General features: G+C 45.6%; 1 protein-coding gene across 8 annotated transcripts in view; it reads left to right on the top strand.

Annotated features, from left to right (window-relative positions):
- Positions 1-11,501, top strand: part of TGM4 (transglutaminase 4) — a 51,556-nt gene extending 40,055 nt beyond the window's left edge. For 6 of the 8 annotated variants that reach the window (XR_006279255.1, XR_006279257.1, XR_006279254.1 and 3 more), the window contains 6 exons: positions 2,542-2,793; positions 3,936-4,238; positions 5,972-6,141; positions 9,119-9,255; positions 9,535-9,798; positions 10,638-10,702. Coding sequence is in view for 2 of the 8 variants with exons in the window: in XM_038391631.2 (XP_038247559.1) it covers positions 2,542-2,793; positions 3,936-4,238; positions 5,972-6,141; positions 9,119-9,255; positions 10,638-10,779 (1,004 nt within the window). In the remaining 6 variants the exon portion in view is untranslated. Of the gene's footprint in view, positions 1-2,541; positions 2,794-3,935; positions 4,239-5,971; positions 6,142-9,118; positions 9,256-9,534; positions 9,799-10,637 lie in introns of all 8 variants that reach the window. The other 2 variants (XM_038391631.2, XM_043508877.1) reach the window with 1 other exon arrangement.
- The last annotated feature ends 5,045 nt before the right edge of the window (positions 11,502-16,546 follow it).

Raw genomic sequence — 16,546 nt, 5'->3', positions numbered from 1 at the left:
TTGTAGCAGGAGTCAGAAAAGCTGAAATAAAGAAGGCCTAGAATTATCATTGCAAACTGAAATATGCTGAACTCCAGCACGTGCAGATAGATACTCAGGGCCTGATCCTGCAGTGCTGCTGAGCACTGTCAACTCTTATTATAGTCAATGGGAGTTGAGGGTGCTCAGCACCTCGCAGGAAATGCTCAGCTGTGATTTTGGGCTTCAGGAATCTTTCGCTGCTTTGTAAAACCTGCTTAGAAATTGCATGTCTGCAGCTGTTTTCATAGGGGAGACTGTGGTAGGATCGCTAGCATCATCAACTGAGCTGAGGATTGCAACCAGGGCTACCAACAGTGAACATACAAAGAATGGGATTATTTATCAGATCTCTCCTACTCCAGAGTAAGGAGGAGGCTGGAGGGAGATGGCATCTAATGAAGCACTGGGGACTATAGAGTGAGGGAGGGGGACAGACTGTAATGAATAATAGGAAGTTTAAACTGGGACAAGGCCCTTAATGCACTGAACCTGAATGGTTCTTATGGGGAATTGTTCCCAGTGTCTTGAGAAAAAAGGGTTCCTTACAAAATCAACAATCAGATTTCAAATAACAATAAAACACTTATATGGCACTTTTCATCAGTAGATTTCATAGATTCATAGATACTAAGCTCAGAAACGACCATTCTGATCATCTAGTCCGACCTCCTGCACAACGCAGGCCAAAGAATCTCATCCACCCACTCCTGCGATAAACCTCTCACCTATGTCTGAGCTATTGAAGTCCTCAAATCGTGGTTTAAAGACTTCAAGGAGCAGAGAAGCCTCCCTCAAGTGACCCGTGCCCCATGCTACAGAGGAAGGCGAAAAACCTCCAGGACCTCTTCCAATCTGCCCTGGAGGAAAATTCCTTCCCCACCCCAAATATGGCGATCAGCTAAACCCTGAGCATATGAGCAAGATTCACCAGCCAGATACTATAGAAAATTCTTTCCTGGGTAACTCAGATCCCATCCATCTAATATCCCATCTCAGGGGATTAGTCCTATTTACCCTGAATATTTAAAGATCAATTAATTACCAAAATCACATTATCCCATCATACCATCACCTCCATAAACTTATCGAGTAGAATCTTAAAGCCAGATAGATCTTTTGCCCCCACTGCTTCCCTTGGAAGGCTATTCCAAAACTTCACTCCTCTGATGGTTAGAAACCTTCGTCTGATTTCAAGTCTAAACTTCCTGGTGGCCAGTTTATACCCATTTGTTCTTGTGTCCACATTGGTGCTGAGCTTAAATAATTCCTCTCCCTCTCCTGCATTTATCCCTCTGATATATTTATAGAGAGCAATCATATCTCCCCTCAAGTGCTTTACCAAGGAAGTCAGTATCATTATTCCTGTTTTACGTATGGGGAAACTGAGGCACAAAGCTGTGCTTTGCCCAAGGTCACCCAGCAGGTCAGTGGCAGAGCTGGGAATAGAACTCAGGACTCCTGAGTCTCAGTCCTGTACTCTGTCCAGTAGCCCATACTTCAGGGGCCTTATACTGACCCACAATCCCTCCTCCATCCCCACTATGCATTGCGAATGGGCTGAAAGGAAGAGAAATCACACTCCTTTAATCCTAAAACAGCTAAGGGAAGGGAGCCACTCCTCTGAGCCTATGGAGGGAAACCCCATGTGATTAGGGCTTCACTGGCTTTGGGAAGGTGGACAGAGATTGCATTGTCATGGAACAGTTTCTCTACCTGGTGTTCTTGCAAACCACAGAGAAAACTCCATGGCAGTTAATCATAACATTGTCACACTGCTTTCTTTTGGGGAACAGGGTATAGTAGAGAAGGAGGCAGGTGCTGTGCTGCTAGCCAGGAGGCCCAGGGAGTAGCATCAAGGTCCCAGTACCTTCTAAGCCATGGGATTTCTGCAAAGGCTTCACAACAGCTATTTGTTGGGAGGACCATGATTTCCTCTTCCCACCCAGACAGTGAGTCAGAAACTACAAATTGCAGCTTCGAGGTTTTCCCATGTAGTGTTGCCCTTTCTGTAGGGTTTCCCTGGGAAGGTATTACTAGCCCTGGTTCTATACATCTGTAAATGACAGGAAGTATTGTCAAATAGGATAGTATTATTCTATATTATGGATGGGGAACTGAGGTATAGAGGGTTAAAGGGCCTTACCCAAGATCACACAGCAGGTCAATGTCACAACCAGGAGTTGAATCCAGAGTTCAACTCCCTGAATCACAAGACTGTCTCTTTCTCATTCTGTGATTCTTAAAGAGAGTAAAATATATAGAAGCTCTTACAGGCCACCCTGAGCTTTGCACCTTTGATACAAATCACATTTCATCATGTAAAAAATCTGCTACTTAAAGAAGCAAAAAAGTTTTGAGCTCGGAACTAGTGTGGAGGAATATTTATTGACAGGTTCAATTACCAAGGGGGTGGGCCACTGCTGTGGGATGTCAGAGATATTGTGTGTATGTGGTGATTGAGGAAAATGGAGCCTCACTTAATACATGTGAAAAGAAAGTAACATTCAACATATTCTTTAGGTGTTTACCAGTGCGGCCCTTGTCCACTAAAAGCCATAAGAAGTGGAGAAGTCTATTTGCTGTACGACTCCAAGTTTGTGTTTGCTGAAGTGAATGCTGACATGGTCTTCTGGCAAGTGAAGAACGTGAATGGCAAACAGAAACTTGTCAAACTGCGTGAGGAGGCCAAGGCCATTGGGAAGAGCATCAGCACCAAAGCTGTTGGGAAGAACACAAGGGAAGACATTACGGCACAGTACAAATTCCCAGAAGGTGACCGGTAGTCGTGATCTTTCCAGCATCCTGTAGAAGATAAGATGAGACAGTTGGTCACACGATTTTTTGTAGTCACCAGAGTAGTCACATGCTTTATCAGTGTGGAAATCCGATCGGCTGCTTTAGTAATGCACATTTAAAGTGTACTACTCGGCAAAATACATTCAGAAACAGCAAGGGAATCAGGAATATTGGCTATGAGTATCTTTGTGTCTGCAGTGATACCTGCTGGCTGTTTTTCAGTAAGAGGTTGTAGCAAGCATGCTAGTAACAAGAGAAATAGATCCAATAGATTCAGCAGTTCTGCTTGATCCAAAATTGCTCCATTTCTTATCTTCTTCTATCTATAAATTATATCATATTTCAAGAAACAGCTCCCCCCCTTACCACATACCCAGAAACTTGCTATGTTAAGCAATGTGACTATTAAAACATCTCATCTGAGGATCAGCCAGATTGGGAAGTCAGAGGAACTATTGCAGAAAGGCATTTAAGTTAGACTCTGCATTTGATCCTTCTTCTCACCAGTCTTCCAGTATAGGTATTTTAGATAAGTTTTCTTCTCTACAGCTCTTGCAGTCTTAGGTCTTTGTGCTAGCCCATTCTTGTGAACAGAAGCCTGGGATATCTGAACCTGCTTCACGCTCCATTCTGTATATACAAAATTCTATGGATCACTTTTAGTGTAGTTTTTGGCCACCACATATTGATATTGACTCTCAGTCATCCTCCCTCACCCTTGAGTTGTGTAAACCTGGTGACCTAAGTTTTCAAAAAAGAGTAGTGTTTTTTATGTGCCTAACTTGATAGACTGATTTTCAGAAAGTGCTGAGCACCTACCTTCTAAAGATCAGGGTCCTCTGAAGTGTCTCAAATTGACAACCCACAAAATTACTGGTCACTTCTGAAAATCTGGCCTGCTGTGTTCACCTGCTGTTTAAATCCTATGGTAGAGTAAAATCAGGAGAGATCTGTAGACTAGTTTAAACATGCAGTGTTCAGTGCTGGGAAGCATGCCCTGCTGTGCTGTCTATATTTTAGCAGAAGAATAAACAGAAAAATTGGACCAGATTGAGGAAATTACAGTGCACATTATTTGTTATGACTTTAGCTTTGCTTTTCCTTTTCCTGGTATTCAGGCTCTCCAGAGGAAAGGAAAGCTGTGGAAAAGGCTTGCTCCTATCTGAACTCTTCAAATTTGGCAGTTAGTCAGAGCACAACTCCGCTTCCACCCGTCCAGGCTGGGATCCAACTGGAAGTAGAGAACGAAAAAGCTTTATGGCTGGGCAATCCCATTAATCTGAACATCATTGTACAAAACAGCTCTGCTGGTGCGTGGACGATCAATCTCGTTGCCTCTTGCCAACTGCAGTCCTACACCGGGAAAATAGAGGCCAATCTTGGATCCATCAAACAGATTGTCCAGACTGAAGGCAAACCTGGTGGGTCCATGAATCTGTCATATCCCATGTGTTTAAATTCACAATCCCAAATTTTAGCAGCTAAAATTGGTTGGATTATTGGTTGTGTAATCATTAGGGATTGTGAATTTAAACCCATTTGTGATGTTTCTGTTTCTAAATTGTTGATGAACCGATTCAGGGCTTCAGCAAATGTATTCATTCTCAGCTGTTATTTGCAGAATAGTTTACACAAACTAATTTCAGACGATGGGCTGCTCCTGAACTGTTCGCTAAAGCTGTTTGCCCTTTGTTATTCATTGTGTGTCACTGGGGGGTCACAAGAGAGTATTTCCGATCCCTGATTAGATGATTGAAATTTTTTAAAACATGAGACTAATGGATGACAAATAATTAAAGGCAAATAATGCATTTGCAATAAGAATCTTCAGAGGAATAATCAGTCACTCAGGTTAAAATACATTCAGTTCTCAGGATTCATGAGTGTTATCACATATATAAAATGGCTATCTGAATACACGGAAAGTATGTGATAGGACACTTCCTCTACTACTAAATGCGGGTGGAGGTCTGCTACATAGGGTGGGACTTTAAAAGTGAGGACAGGAAATTTAAAGAAGATTAGTTGGCGGAGATTTTGTGGCTAGATAGAATTCGGTCTCCTGCAAGTCAAGTGAGGGAGCCTTTCACGAGCACTAAGGAAGTTTTCCGGAAAATTAGGAATAAAATGCAAAGTTAAGAAGAGGAGAGAATTTACATAATCCCAATAAATACCTTATGTCCTGTGCCTCTGGCAAACAAGTGGAAGTATCCCAAATGCATCTATGCATTTCATACGTCCAAATGCACTTAAACACTTTACAATCCATCCTGTCAAACTACTTCTGAATCAAGGAAACACACTATAAATAATAAGTGCTGAGAGCTTCTGTCAAGAGAGTTACATATGGGACAGAATCTTCCCTTGTCAATCAGATATTGCTCACTTGAACTTTTCTCCCAGAGGGTCTTCATGTTCCTGGTTCTCACCCATATTGGCCCCATCATTACTGTGCCAAGGCCTGGGTGGGACTTTCTTTGGAGTTCCATTCCTCAACCCTAACCATGGCTTGCTTAGTAACTGCAACCCCACTCTTTTCGGTGAGTGTCAGCCCACTGCCTTTGCAGATAATTCACCTTCTGCCCATATTGGAACTAGGGATGTAAAAGTTTAACAGGTTAACGGATAAGTATTAGTCTTATCTGTTTCAGTTAACGATTAAACTCCGCTGCTGCCGGGAGCCCAGGACTCCCTTGCTTCCTGGGGGGCAGTAGCCGGCAGAAACCCCGGGTGCGGGGGTGGGCAGGGGAGTCCCCGGGTGCAGGCGGCAGGGCCTGCGGCGAGGACTGGCGGCTGGGATCCTCCACCGCAGGGGCTGTTAGCTGAGCCCCGAGTAAAACATGGAGATCCTGCAGCACCCCCCCTTTGCTCCCCAGTTAAATGTTTAACCGTGTAACCAATAAAATTTTAATCAGTTACACGGTTACTTTTTTTTAACCGTTATTTACATCCCGAGTTCAAACCATGTTAGACCAGAAGCAAAACAGTTCCCATTTATTGGTCCATAATTAAAGCTATGCAGCACATCAAGTCATGTAGAATAGACATCACCAAACATTTTCATGAAGATCAACTGACTTTCTGCTTCAGCCTTCTGTTGTTGTGTACAGAAAATGCTGCATTAACATCTTTTTCCCCCCTGTTGTTTGTCCAGTTATTCAGCTCCCTCTGAATATTGCAACTGATGCTTATATGAAGACTGTAACATCTGTTGAGGATGAACTTCTCATACAAGTCAATATTATTGCTGAGATTCAGGAAACTAATGAAAAGCTCACTGATGAGATCACACTAACATTCCAATATCCCCCTCTCAAGGTGGAGGTAAGAAGTTAAATGACGGGCGAAGCCGTGCATAGATACCCTGGTGATAGGTGTTATAGAAATGCCTATGGATGGATGGCTAGGTAAGTAAGTAAGTTAGAATTGTGACTAGAAAGACAGATCGCTCGTGAGAATTGAGCATCTGGATATTTTCCAAAATAAGGGCATAGAGCTCTGCTTCCAGATAAATGTAGGTGCCCTGAACTACTCCAACCTAACTAACATGCTTTGATGACCTCCTGAGGTCCCTTCCAACCCTGATATTCTATGATATTCTATATTCTAACATTGCAGTCAAGATTTTCAAAAATCGGAACCTAAAACTGTGCTCCTCGATCCATATTTAGATACCTAAATAAGTGGCTTGATTTTCAAATGTGCTGAGCACCCAACACTCCTCTGGGAGAGTTGCTGGGAGCTCAGCTGTTTTGAAAACCAGGCCTCTTGTTATAGGACTAAATACCAGTGAGGAGCCTGACTTTCAGCTCCTCTTGTTACAAAGGTGGCTGCAGTGTTTGACTGGGCACTGCTGTGGCATTTTAAAGATGTAATAAAGATGGACTTCAAATCCCTTGGCACAGTCCCTCACAAAATCCTGGCTGAAAGATGAGTTGTAGCTGGTATAACTCTGTGTACATGCAGGTCAAGAGGCTACTGACAAACAGATATGTACCAAGTTAAGGGCTGGTAGGCCAGTAGGTGCCATAGGGATCAGGGTTAGGCAAGATTTCATTCAACATTTCTATTAATGATCCAAACAACATATTCACGCAATGTTATTTTAGACTAAAGGCCAAATCCTTTTCTGGCTTGTGCTACAAAGGGGAACTGGGATTCTGGGAGACTCATCTCCCTCTGTAATTAATGCTTCTGGCCAGGGTGGGATTACACTGGTGCGCCTGAGGGTTGTGTGGGAAGGGCATGTTTTAATGCACCTGTGAAAGGAAACAGCTACATGTGCTGACTGCAGCTTACATGCTCACTGGCCTGTGGATTCCTGGGTCTCCGAAAATACACAAAAGTCAGCACTGTAGATGGACATCCTCCTCCCTTAGCATTCTCACATCTTAGGTAGAGATCCTAGCTCCTATCCTGTGCTTGCATGAAAGTAAGGGGCTATATCGGCCCTCTTCCTCCCCTAGTCCACCAACGTAGCAAAAGACAGGAATTTAAAAAAAGAGAGAGAAAATGATGATATTAGAAATAATATACATTGACAGAGAGATGTTTGAAGCAGGGACAGGAAATACAAATGATATTTACATCCTGATAAAATGCAAATTGATAGAGCCGGGGCATAGTTATCAAAAATCTGATGAAGGGTAGTATAGTCCCAGAGCCCTAATATTTCACCTGATCTACATGAAGGAACGGACTTTCTAACAGGATTTTGATGCTATTCAATTGAATTCCCTGCAGGGCAGGAATGCAATCCAGAATAGGCTGAATGGCAAGGCCCCAGAACTTAATTGGAAAACAGTAATGGAAAAAACCCTATTTTAGGATTATATAGGACCACAAATTAGATGGAAGTTTGAAATGCAAAAAAAAAAAAAAAAAAAGCAGCCAGTGCTAAGGCATATAAAGTAACACCAAATATAGGCTAGAATCACAGAGGCTTCACCTCAGACACCAGAGAGGTGATAGTCTCACTCTGACCAGGATGAGTGAGACCACACTGAGAATGCTATGATTATTTCTATGTAGAGTTGAGCCAAGAGTCCACAGGCCTTCAAAATCTGGACCCTGGGACTGCAGCCTAGACAAACCCTCCAGCCCAGGACTGTCTAGACTCTGAGTTCTGGTTTGGCCATTATCAAGGTGGAGGGTAATCATAAAATGAAAATCTAGCTTCAGGGTATGTCTGTACTTGAAACACTACAGTGGCGCAGCTGTGCCACACTAAGACTTCAGCATGGACACAACCTATAGATAAAAGAAAAGGAGTACTTATGGCACCTTAGAGACTAACAAATTTATTAGAGCATAAGCTTTCGTGAGCTACAGCTCACTTCATCGGATGCATTTGGACCACCAAATGCATCCGATGAAGTGAGCTGTAGCTCACGAAAGCTTATGCTCTAATAAATTTGTTAGTCTCTAAGGTGCCACAAGTACTCCTTTTCTTTTTGCGAATACAGACTAACACGGCTGCTACTCTGAAACCTATAGATAATCCACTTTCCCAAGAGGCAGTAGCCTTTTCCATTGACCTAGCACTATCTACACCAGGGGTTAGGGCAGTATAGCTGTGTCTCTTAGGGGTATGGATTTTTCATACCCCTGAGAGAGGTAGCTATACCAATGTAAATTCCTAGGGTAGACCAGGCCTCAGATTGCAAAGTCTGGGGATGTTCAAACTGGGAGGTTTGGTTTGGGCCCATTTCTATCTCTGGGCTCCTTATTCCCAAAAAGATATTAACAAATTGGAGAAAATTTAGAGGCCAAATAAATAGAATAACTGGAGCAAATGACCTCAGGAAAAATTAAAGGAGCAGAATATCTTGTCTGAACAACAGGTAGGATGGTCATGAGAATCAACTACTTGTATATGAACACTGAGGAGTGGGAGGAACATGTGCAGCAATAATGAAGGGGCATAGAATGAAATTGATCAAATGAAATGTTGGGTTGAATATTAAAGACTATTTCCTGTCAATGAAATCTATTAGATGGTAGACTCCCAAGGAAAGTGGTGGAAACTACATTGTTCCAGTCATTTAAAATTGGAGCGTACAAAGCCCTGGAGAATCTATGTGGAAAACAACTCTATCTTGGCAGGGAAATGGACCAGATGACTAACATCTCTGGTTTCTGTTAACTCTCTGACCTCAGCTATTTGTCTTATTGACTAAGGCATGACTTTCTCATGGTCACTCTCTCTTTTAATGCAATCTGCCATAGACATCTTCTATTCTGCTTTTTAATAAGAGGATGCACCTAGTCTGTGCCTCTGTAATCCTTCTTTATTTTGCAGATGCCAGAAACTGTAAAGATTAATGAAGATTTTACCTGCTCCTTTATCTTCAAAAATACCTTGTCTATTCCCTTGGAAAAGTGCAAATTGCATGTAGAAGGACTGGGCATTTTTAAAATGGAAACAATTGATCAAGGGTGAGATTACACTTCAAATAATTGTGGTACTTTGCATTAGATTAATGTATATCTTCTGCTGTCTGTAGAAATTTGTACACTTTTTAAAAGCAATTAAGTACATACAGTAATATGCTCCATTGGCTTTATAAAGTCTATCGGCCCTAGTCAGACCTGGTGCAAGCAGGTGCAACTCTACACAATGTATGTTTCTGTGTAGCAGCCCATCTAACATTGGTTTATTCAACATATACAGCTAAAGAATTGACTTTCTTTGCCTTTTCCTTTCAATTACTTTAGCCTTATCAGAGTGTGGGATGGTCTGCCAAGGAAAGTGGAGGAAGCCACATCTCTGGAGACAGTGAAAAGAAACCTAGGGCTAAATACACAAGGGCATTTAGGCATTGGCATGCCGGACTTCAAGGCAGCCTGCCGCCTGATGGAGTCCACAGCCCCGAGTTAGGCCCCAGACCCCCACCATACAATGCATGAGGAGAGTTAGGTGCCTAAGAAGGGGATTCACAGAAGCCAGCACACTGAGTGGAGAGCTACCTAAGTGAGCAAGTAGGAAAGGCTGAGGCTAAGTCCCACCCCTCTCAGGGTGCTCAGCGCCTAAGTCCAAGCCAGAGGGTGCATTCTCTCCTGGAGTTAGATGCCTAAGCCAGGTCAGCTGCTTTGGTAGCCTGTGGCCTTGCAGCCAAAACCCAGAAAGAGAGAGACTCACAGCCCATTATAGCTGATAGGTGAGTGCCCTGACCACTTGGCTAAGATGTGGGAAACCTGAGTTCAAGTCCCTGCTCCAAATCAGGCAGAGCGGCAATTTGAAAACAGGCCTCCTACATCCCAGGCAAGTGTTCTAATCACAGAGAAGGTGGTATGCCCCAGTCTGCAAAATTCCGCATCTGTTCGCCCCAGCGGTCCATTGTAAGGATTTAGACATGCTCTGGGAACACTTAATGGATCAGTCCCTGCAGGCCAGATAGGTGTGGAAATGCCTATTCTGAGAATCCTGCTGGGGCTTAGGTGTGAACTAGGGTGCTGAGCAAGTTGGCACCAAAAGTTAGGCAGTTTTGTGCATACACACCTGCAGAAATTTAGGCACATAGTGTTAGGCAGAGCTCAGCATTGCCTAAATGTTGTCCTTAGGCACCTAAAGTGGCTGTCAGGCACCAGAGTCCCTTTGTGGATCTAGTCCCTAACCACCAATTGGCTCTTTGGTTCTTTCCTTCCCTTCTCCCCCACCCCCAATAGAATTTTTGTTGCACTTTGTGTTCAGGCTGCAGGAAATATCAGTTCTATGTAGACTATGAAAGCTATATTTCATTGGCAAAGAAACTGTTAGAAAGCAGTGACTACACACAGCATTGTATTAGTAACTGTCTTTTTTCCCCCCTTCTCCTTAGAGACATAATGCCTGGTAGGATCATTAAATCCCAAATAATATGTGCTCCAAATAAAACAGGAGAGAGAAAAATTGTAGCCAAACTGACATCTAACCAAGTCAAAGGAATATCTGGGGAAAAGATGATTACCATCACCGCCTAGGAATTACTGAATATCTTAACAGGGTGTCAGTCTTGGTCTTGCTGAATATGTACTAGAGACGGATGTCACTGGCACTTCCTGCCTCCTTGATTAATGGATTATAGGCTATAATAGGAGATAAGGTAATGTAAGTGGCTTAAGGGCACAGCTGCTTTGATTCTAGTTAATGGGGATTTAATAAAGATTGTTAAAATCTACTTTCACCTGTATTAATTTGTCAGTTTATGATGATTAAGGACTTGTTTTGAGAAAGTGGGAATGATTAGACTGTGGCTCACACTGAGGTTAGCTTTTCCTTTTGTAACAATCACAAGCTTTGTGTAATGATAATGCCATTAGTATCTGCACGCTGTTTTGCCTTTTTAAACTCCTGGATTGGGTGAAGTAATGGTTTATCTGTCAATTACTGTCATTCCTATTTTGGTGTTCCATGTATGCCTCGATTCATAGGATGGATTGGGGTGTATCATATGTTACCGGACTGGCAGTATCATGCATTGTCGTGGTTGATATACAGGTATTATGCATTATTGTGCCGATTGTAGCATACCGCGAGGTTTCAACTCACATAACATGGCTTTTCTTAAAGAAACAACCTAAAACCAGATCCCAAGCACAGGTCTTCTGAACAGTCTCCCTTTTGTTACCTGTTTGGCAAATTCTTTTTAATTTGCACTTGCCTCTTTCATGACAATAAACCTCGTTACTTTTGGGTTCTGTAACTCTGTTATTGCTTCTTATTCCTATACATATCTAGTATGATGTACCCAATGATGGTACATGAAAAGGCTTGGATTTTTGTGGAGCACTCTAGTTTAGGCATTCTCCCCTGGTGTGTGACTAGGCTCTAATTGATTTAGTCTCCAAACCCACAATGCTCTCTGGAGGCAAATCCAGAAGTCTGCCTCTGTGGTCCTCCTTGCAGGACTGGAGCCTTACATTGCTCATCTTGTAGAAGGAAGTGGATGATCATTGTCTGTAAGATGAGGGTGACCATATGTCCCGTTTTGCCCAGGACAGTCCCTTTTTTAAGCCCTGTCCTGACCTTTTTGGCAAAAGTGAGCATTTGTCCCCTTTGCTCTTGTCGACTTGATCAATTGGCAAGAGCAAATGGGACAAATGCCCACTTTTGTCAGAAAAGTGGGGTGCAATGCGGAGGAATGTGCAGGGGGTGAGGGGCAATGCCAGCCCCACACAGAGGGGGGAGGCATAACTCCAGCAAGCAACGACTGCTTCACAGGGGGGCGGGGCTCAGGGCAAGCAGCAACCCCAGCCTTGTGCGGAGCACAGGCAGAGCTCAGGCCAACCTCATACGGTGTCCCGTTTTCCCTTTGGGGAATATGGTCACCCTACATAAGATGCTTTTATATGGGGCTGGTAGAAAAATACGTTATTCTTCATGGGGAATGGGGGGAGGGAGGGAGAATGTATTTGTTAAAAGCTCCCATAAACATTTTCAGTGTTTTTTTTTAAATCAAAAAAATGATCCAAAATAATTTCACTTTTGAAAATCCTTTTACTGAAAACATTTCCGTTTCTGGTTTTCCATTAAGAGAGGGGCAAGTGTTGTCAAAAATGACTATTTTCCATGAAAAGTTTTGTTTGACAAAAAGCCATTTTTCATCTCAATTACTTCGATAAAAAATTTCAACCAGCTCTATTGCTATATTTGAAGGAATTGGCAACTGCCATATCATTACAAAATACTGCGATAAATAGGGTGACCATATTTCCCTATGCTAAATAAGGACACCTTGAACAATTACGGGTATTCAAGTGAGTTCAGTGGCAATCAATCAGAACCATGCAGTACAAACATTCAAATTAACATCAAGTTGACTGAGCCCCTGTTAAAGAGAAACACTGCATAGTTGGATTCTTTTTATTTCCCTTCTCTCTTTAAGGCTTGAGGGTTCACATAGGGAGGGGTGATACAAACATCCCCTATCCCCCTGCCTGACAATCACATGGGGAGAGGTTACACACACACACACACACACACACACACTCCTGTATACCTCTATCACATGGGGGGCGTGAACAATTGAGCTGACCCTCCCTGCCCCATGCTCTCCGCCCTCTGTGCATGACTGGGCCCCCAAGATGGACCCGCCTCTCCATGTACCTGCTGCCACATCTTCCCAAGGCAACACATGGGCGGGGGGCGTGCAGGGTCACATGCCCCACCCCCCAGATTTCTGTCAGGGATCACACCAGAATGTGGTCAACAGCAACCTTTCAGCACTGCGTGGGATGGGAGCTGCTTCCAGCTGCCATAGACACTGACTCCGTGGGTGCTCTGGGGCTGGAGCACCCACCGGCAGCCAAGCTCCCCGCCCCGCCCCAGCTCACTTCCACCTCCTCCTCCTCCCTTGAGTGGGCCGTGTCCACACTTCTACTCCCAGCACTTTCCATAACAAACTATGGGAGAGAGGAGTGGGAATGCAGTGCACTCAGGGGAAGAGGTGGGGATTTGGGGAAGGAGTCCAGTAGGGGCAAGGAGGGGGCAGAGTTGGGGTGGGGACTTTGGGGAAGGGGTTAGAATGGGACCGGGGCGAGGGGGTCAAGCACCCACCAGCACCAGGAGAAATTGGTGTCTATGCCAGCACGGGAGGAGGCGGTGGGGAAGGGATGACCTGTCCTGTGTCTTTGCAGAGCTCCTCTCTCCCAGGGCTCCCACGTGGCTGGAAGCAGCTTGTCCCGTCCTGCTTGCATAGTGTTGAAAGGCAGCTAATACCTTCAGGCTGCCGCTAACCACCACCATAACCCAGTCGCCTTCTGTCCCTGGGCTACAGTGCAGGCAGGAAGGGGTTAAGCCCTAAGGATGCATTGTGCACCAGGGTACAGGGAACCTGAGTGCAGGAGCATCAGCGATCCCAGCCAGAGAGGTGGCTCAGCAGGGGAGGGTGCCTACAGGACAGAGCAGCCCCGTGCTCCCTGGGGGCAGGACCCAGGGCAGCGCAGCGGGATGGTGGTGAAGAGAGTGCTATGCCCCTGCCTGAGAGGCTGCAGTGGAGCCTGCAGGGTCAGGGCACAAACAGGCTGTAAATTGCTTCCCGCTCACCACCACTCCAGAGCTTAGCTGAGGGGCTTCCCCATGCCAGCACTCTGCGGGGCTTTGGCACGTGCAGGGCTCGGCTCCTCCTGGCCAGAGGCTCAGGCCAGAGGGTCTTGGGCTTTCCCAGGGTGCTGGCCCAGCCAAAAGCAGTGTGGGAAGGAAGGAGCCGGCTGGCCAGGCTGTTGGTGAGCTGACTGCTCCGATGCGGGGCTGGTTCTCCACACACTGCTGGGAGCAGGATGAGCCCCGCCGGGGTGGGGAGGGAAATATGGAAGAGCAATGGGGCTGAGGGGAGGTGAAGGGGCAAAGCAGGGAGAAGACAGCGAGAGGGTGAGCATCTAAATGGTTGCTGGGTGGGCAGCAGAGGTGACACATAACTGGCCACCCCCTGGCACCTGCCCGTATACACCAGCCACTGCAGTGTGCAGTCAGCACTGGCCGGATGGGGCCCTGCTGGCTGAGAGCCGGTACGCAGCGGGGGGGCTGCGCTGATGACGCAGCATGGGGAGCAGCCAGCCCTGCCACCAGCCTTGGATACCCACCCCCATAGTCAGCCACTGGACCCCCCGCCACTCACCACTCATGGGTGGGCGGCTGGCGAGAAGGGATCCAGCCAGCAGCAGGACCCACCAGTACTCATGGGGGGGAGAGGAGGGGAGAGAGAGGAAATACAGGACAATTTGCCTGTTTTTAAGAAAGTTGGGACACCTGCAGGAGGGCTTACATACAGGACTGTCCCTTTAAAAATGGGACATCTGGTCACCCTAGCTGTAAACTAGTTCAGTATTTTTTTTTTAAAAAAAAGAAAGAAAAACAAGAACAGACTTAAAGACCCACTCTCTTCCCCAATTAAATCTAGATTGTAAATACAGTTTTTAACATGCTGGGTCTTCTGGTCACACCGGCACAAAGAGTGCATGTGGCATCATAAAACAGACAACGGATGTGCACGGCTGGACTCCCTTTGACTCTGTTCCACTGCATGGTAAATTGACCTTACTGGCACAAGCTGGGGCAGGCCTGAGGCTATTGTAATGTAGCCATTAGCAGTCTGCAGTGCTGAGGTTCATAGCTTATCTCTGAATGTAGTAAATCAGAGCTCCAGCAGACTTTGCCTCTGTGCTTTTAGGATTTCCAGTAATCTGATGGCGTGACTTCTACTCTGTCAGAGGAAAATACGTCAGAGTTGCACAGTAGCTGAAAGTAGGTTCTTTTGATCAAACACATGCTTAGAAAAGCTACTAAAAATGTTGAGTGGTCTGTTGTATTCTGTATGGGTGTGTACAGTAGAGAAAATGGCATAAGCCCAGCTTGAAGCATCCGTCTAGAACTCAGGTTAAAGCTGCTCCTGCATGTTTGAAACATTCTGATAAAAGTCAGGATACACCTGTGGGGTTCCTTAATGTGACAATTTATACAATTCTATGGTTATGCAGGGCAGTCACGGCTGTCCCTCCGTCCGTCTGGAGGGGCACAATTCAGGGGGAACTAGCACTGGGGCTCTGCCAGTTGGCAGGGCGGAGTAATCAATAGTCTCAGAGCCCAGGTCCTCAGGCAGTGCAAGGCACCAAACAGTTAGAGGGCTCTGGCCTATAGTCAGGTCAGAGCAGTGAAGTCTATAAGCTCAGCCCTTAGGCAAGGCAGGCAGCGAAGTCTATGCCGTGCTTTGTCTGGGCATATAGTCAGGGGTCCTGGCTGTGGCAGACTGCTGACAAACACAGGCCCCTTGGCCTAGAGTGGGGAGCCTGCCACGCCTGGGTGGGGTGGCAGCAGGTAGGAGGACACAGGCCCACCCCACTCCACCAGGTCCCAGCCCAGGCCCTAGCAGTGGCAGAGTGGTCCGCCACGGGGTCAGCAGGGGTCCACCCACAACATGCTGGCCGGCTGTCAGTCAACAACACAGTCGAACTATATTTGGCTCCCCGGGGCTACTTCCTACACTCCCATTCAAGGGGGGTACCCGAGTCCCAGGGTCATTGTTTTTCTTGCTTAGGTAAACAGCTAAAGGCACCCCCAACAGCACCTCGGTGTCTCCGGCAACCAGCAGCCCTTCTGGGTCTCGGGTGCTGTAGAGGCCGCTGTTGGATCCAAGCTCCAACAGTGCATTGGAGATGTCCTTTCTCCTGGGGGTCCCTCTCCAACTGAGCTGGAGGGCCCAACTTTTATATTTCCAGTTCCTGTCCTGCCCCTCTGCTTCTGGCAGGGTGGGCATGGGTGTCCTGGCTCTGCCCACTAGGAGGCAGTCATGGCTGTCCCCCCACATCTGGAAGGCCACGGCCCCTCACTACAGGTTATTTAAAGAAAGGCAGTAATTGCAATGTGAGTTCGGGCACCATGTGATGCTTTGATTGGCAAAAGTTCAGCAGGCCCATTTCCTTGGTTCTCTAAAGCAATTCTAACATATTATTGTTTTTTAAGGCAACATTTTTGTTGTCAGTTCTGTAAATCCCTTTGTGCTCTCACAATTAGTTGAAATATTTTTGCATGACCATCTACTCTTCCTGCTTTGCTGCTTAACTGTATGCTTTGAAATTTTGTGATTTTTTAACTGAGTAAATCCAGTCACCTTTTACGTAAAATAGAAGATGCAGCAAGGAACCACATAGCAAAGCTTTTGGGGAGCTTGAAAGGACTGATGAAGCCAGAATGTCTGCTGGTCATAACAGACACATCAATGACAGGGTGTGAAGGTAAACCCACTCCAAAAAT

The sequence above is a fragment of the Dermochelys coriacea genome, chromosome 2, assembly GCF_009764565.3.
Source record: "Dermochelys coriacea isolate rDerCor1 chromosome 2, rDerCor1.pri.v4, whole genome shotgun sequence".
Taxonomy (NCBI): domain Eukaryota; kingdom Metazoa; phylum Chordata; order Testudines; family Dermochelyidae; genus Dermochelys; species Dermochelys coriacea.
This window is presented reverse-complemented; position numbering and strand designations above follow the sequence as displayed.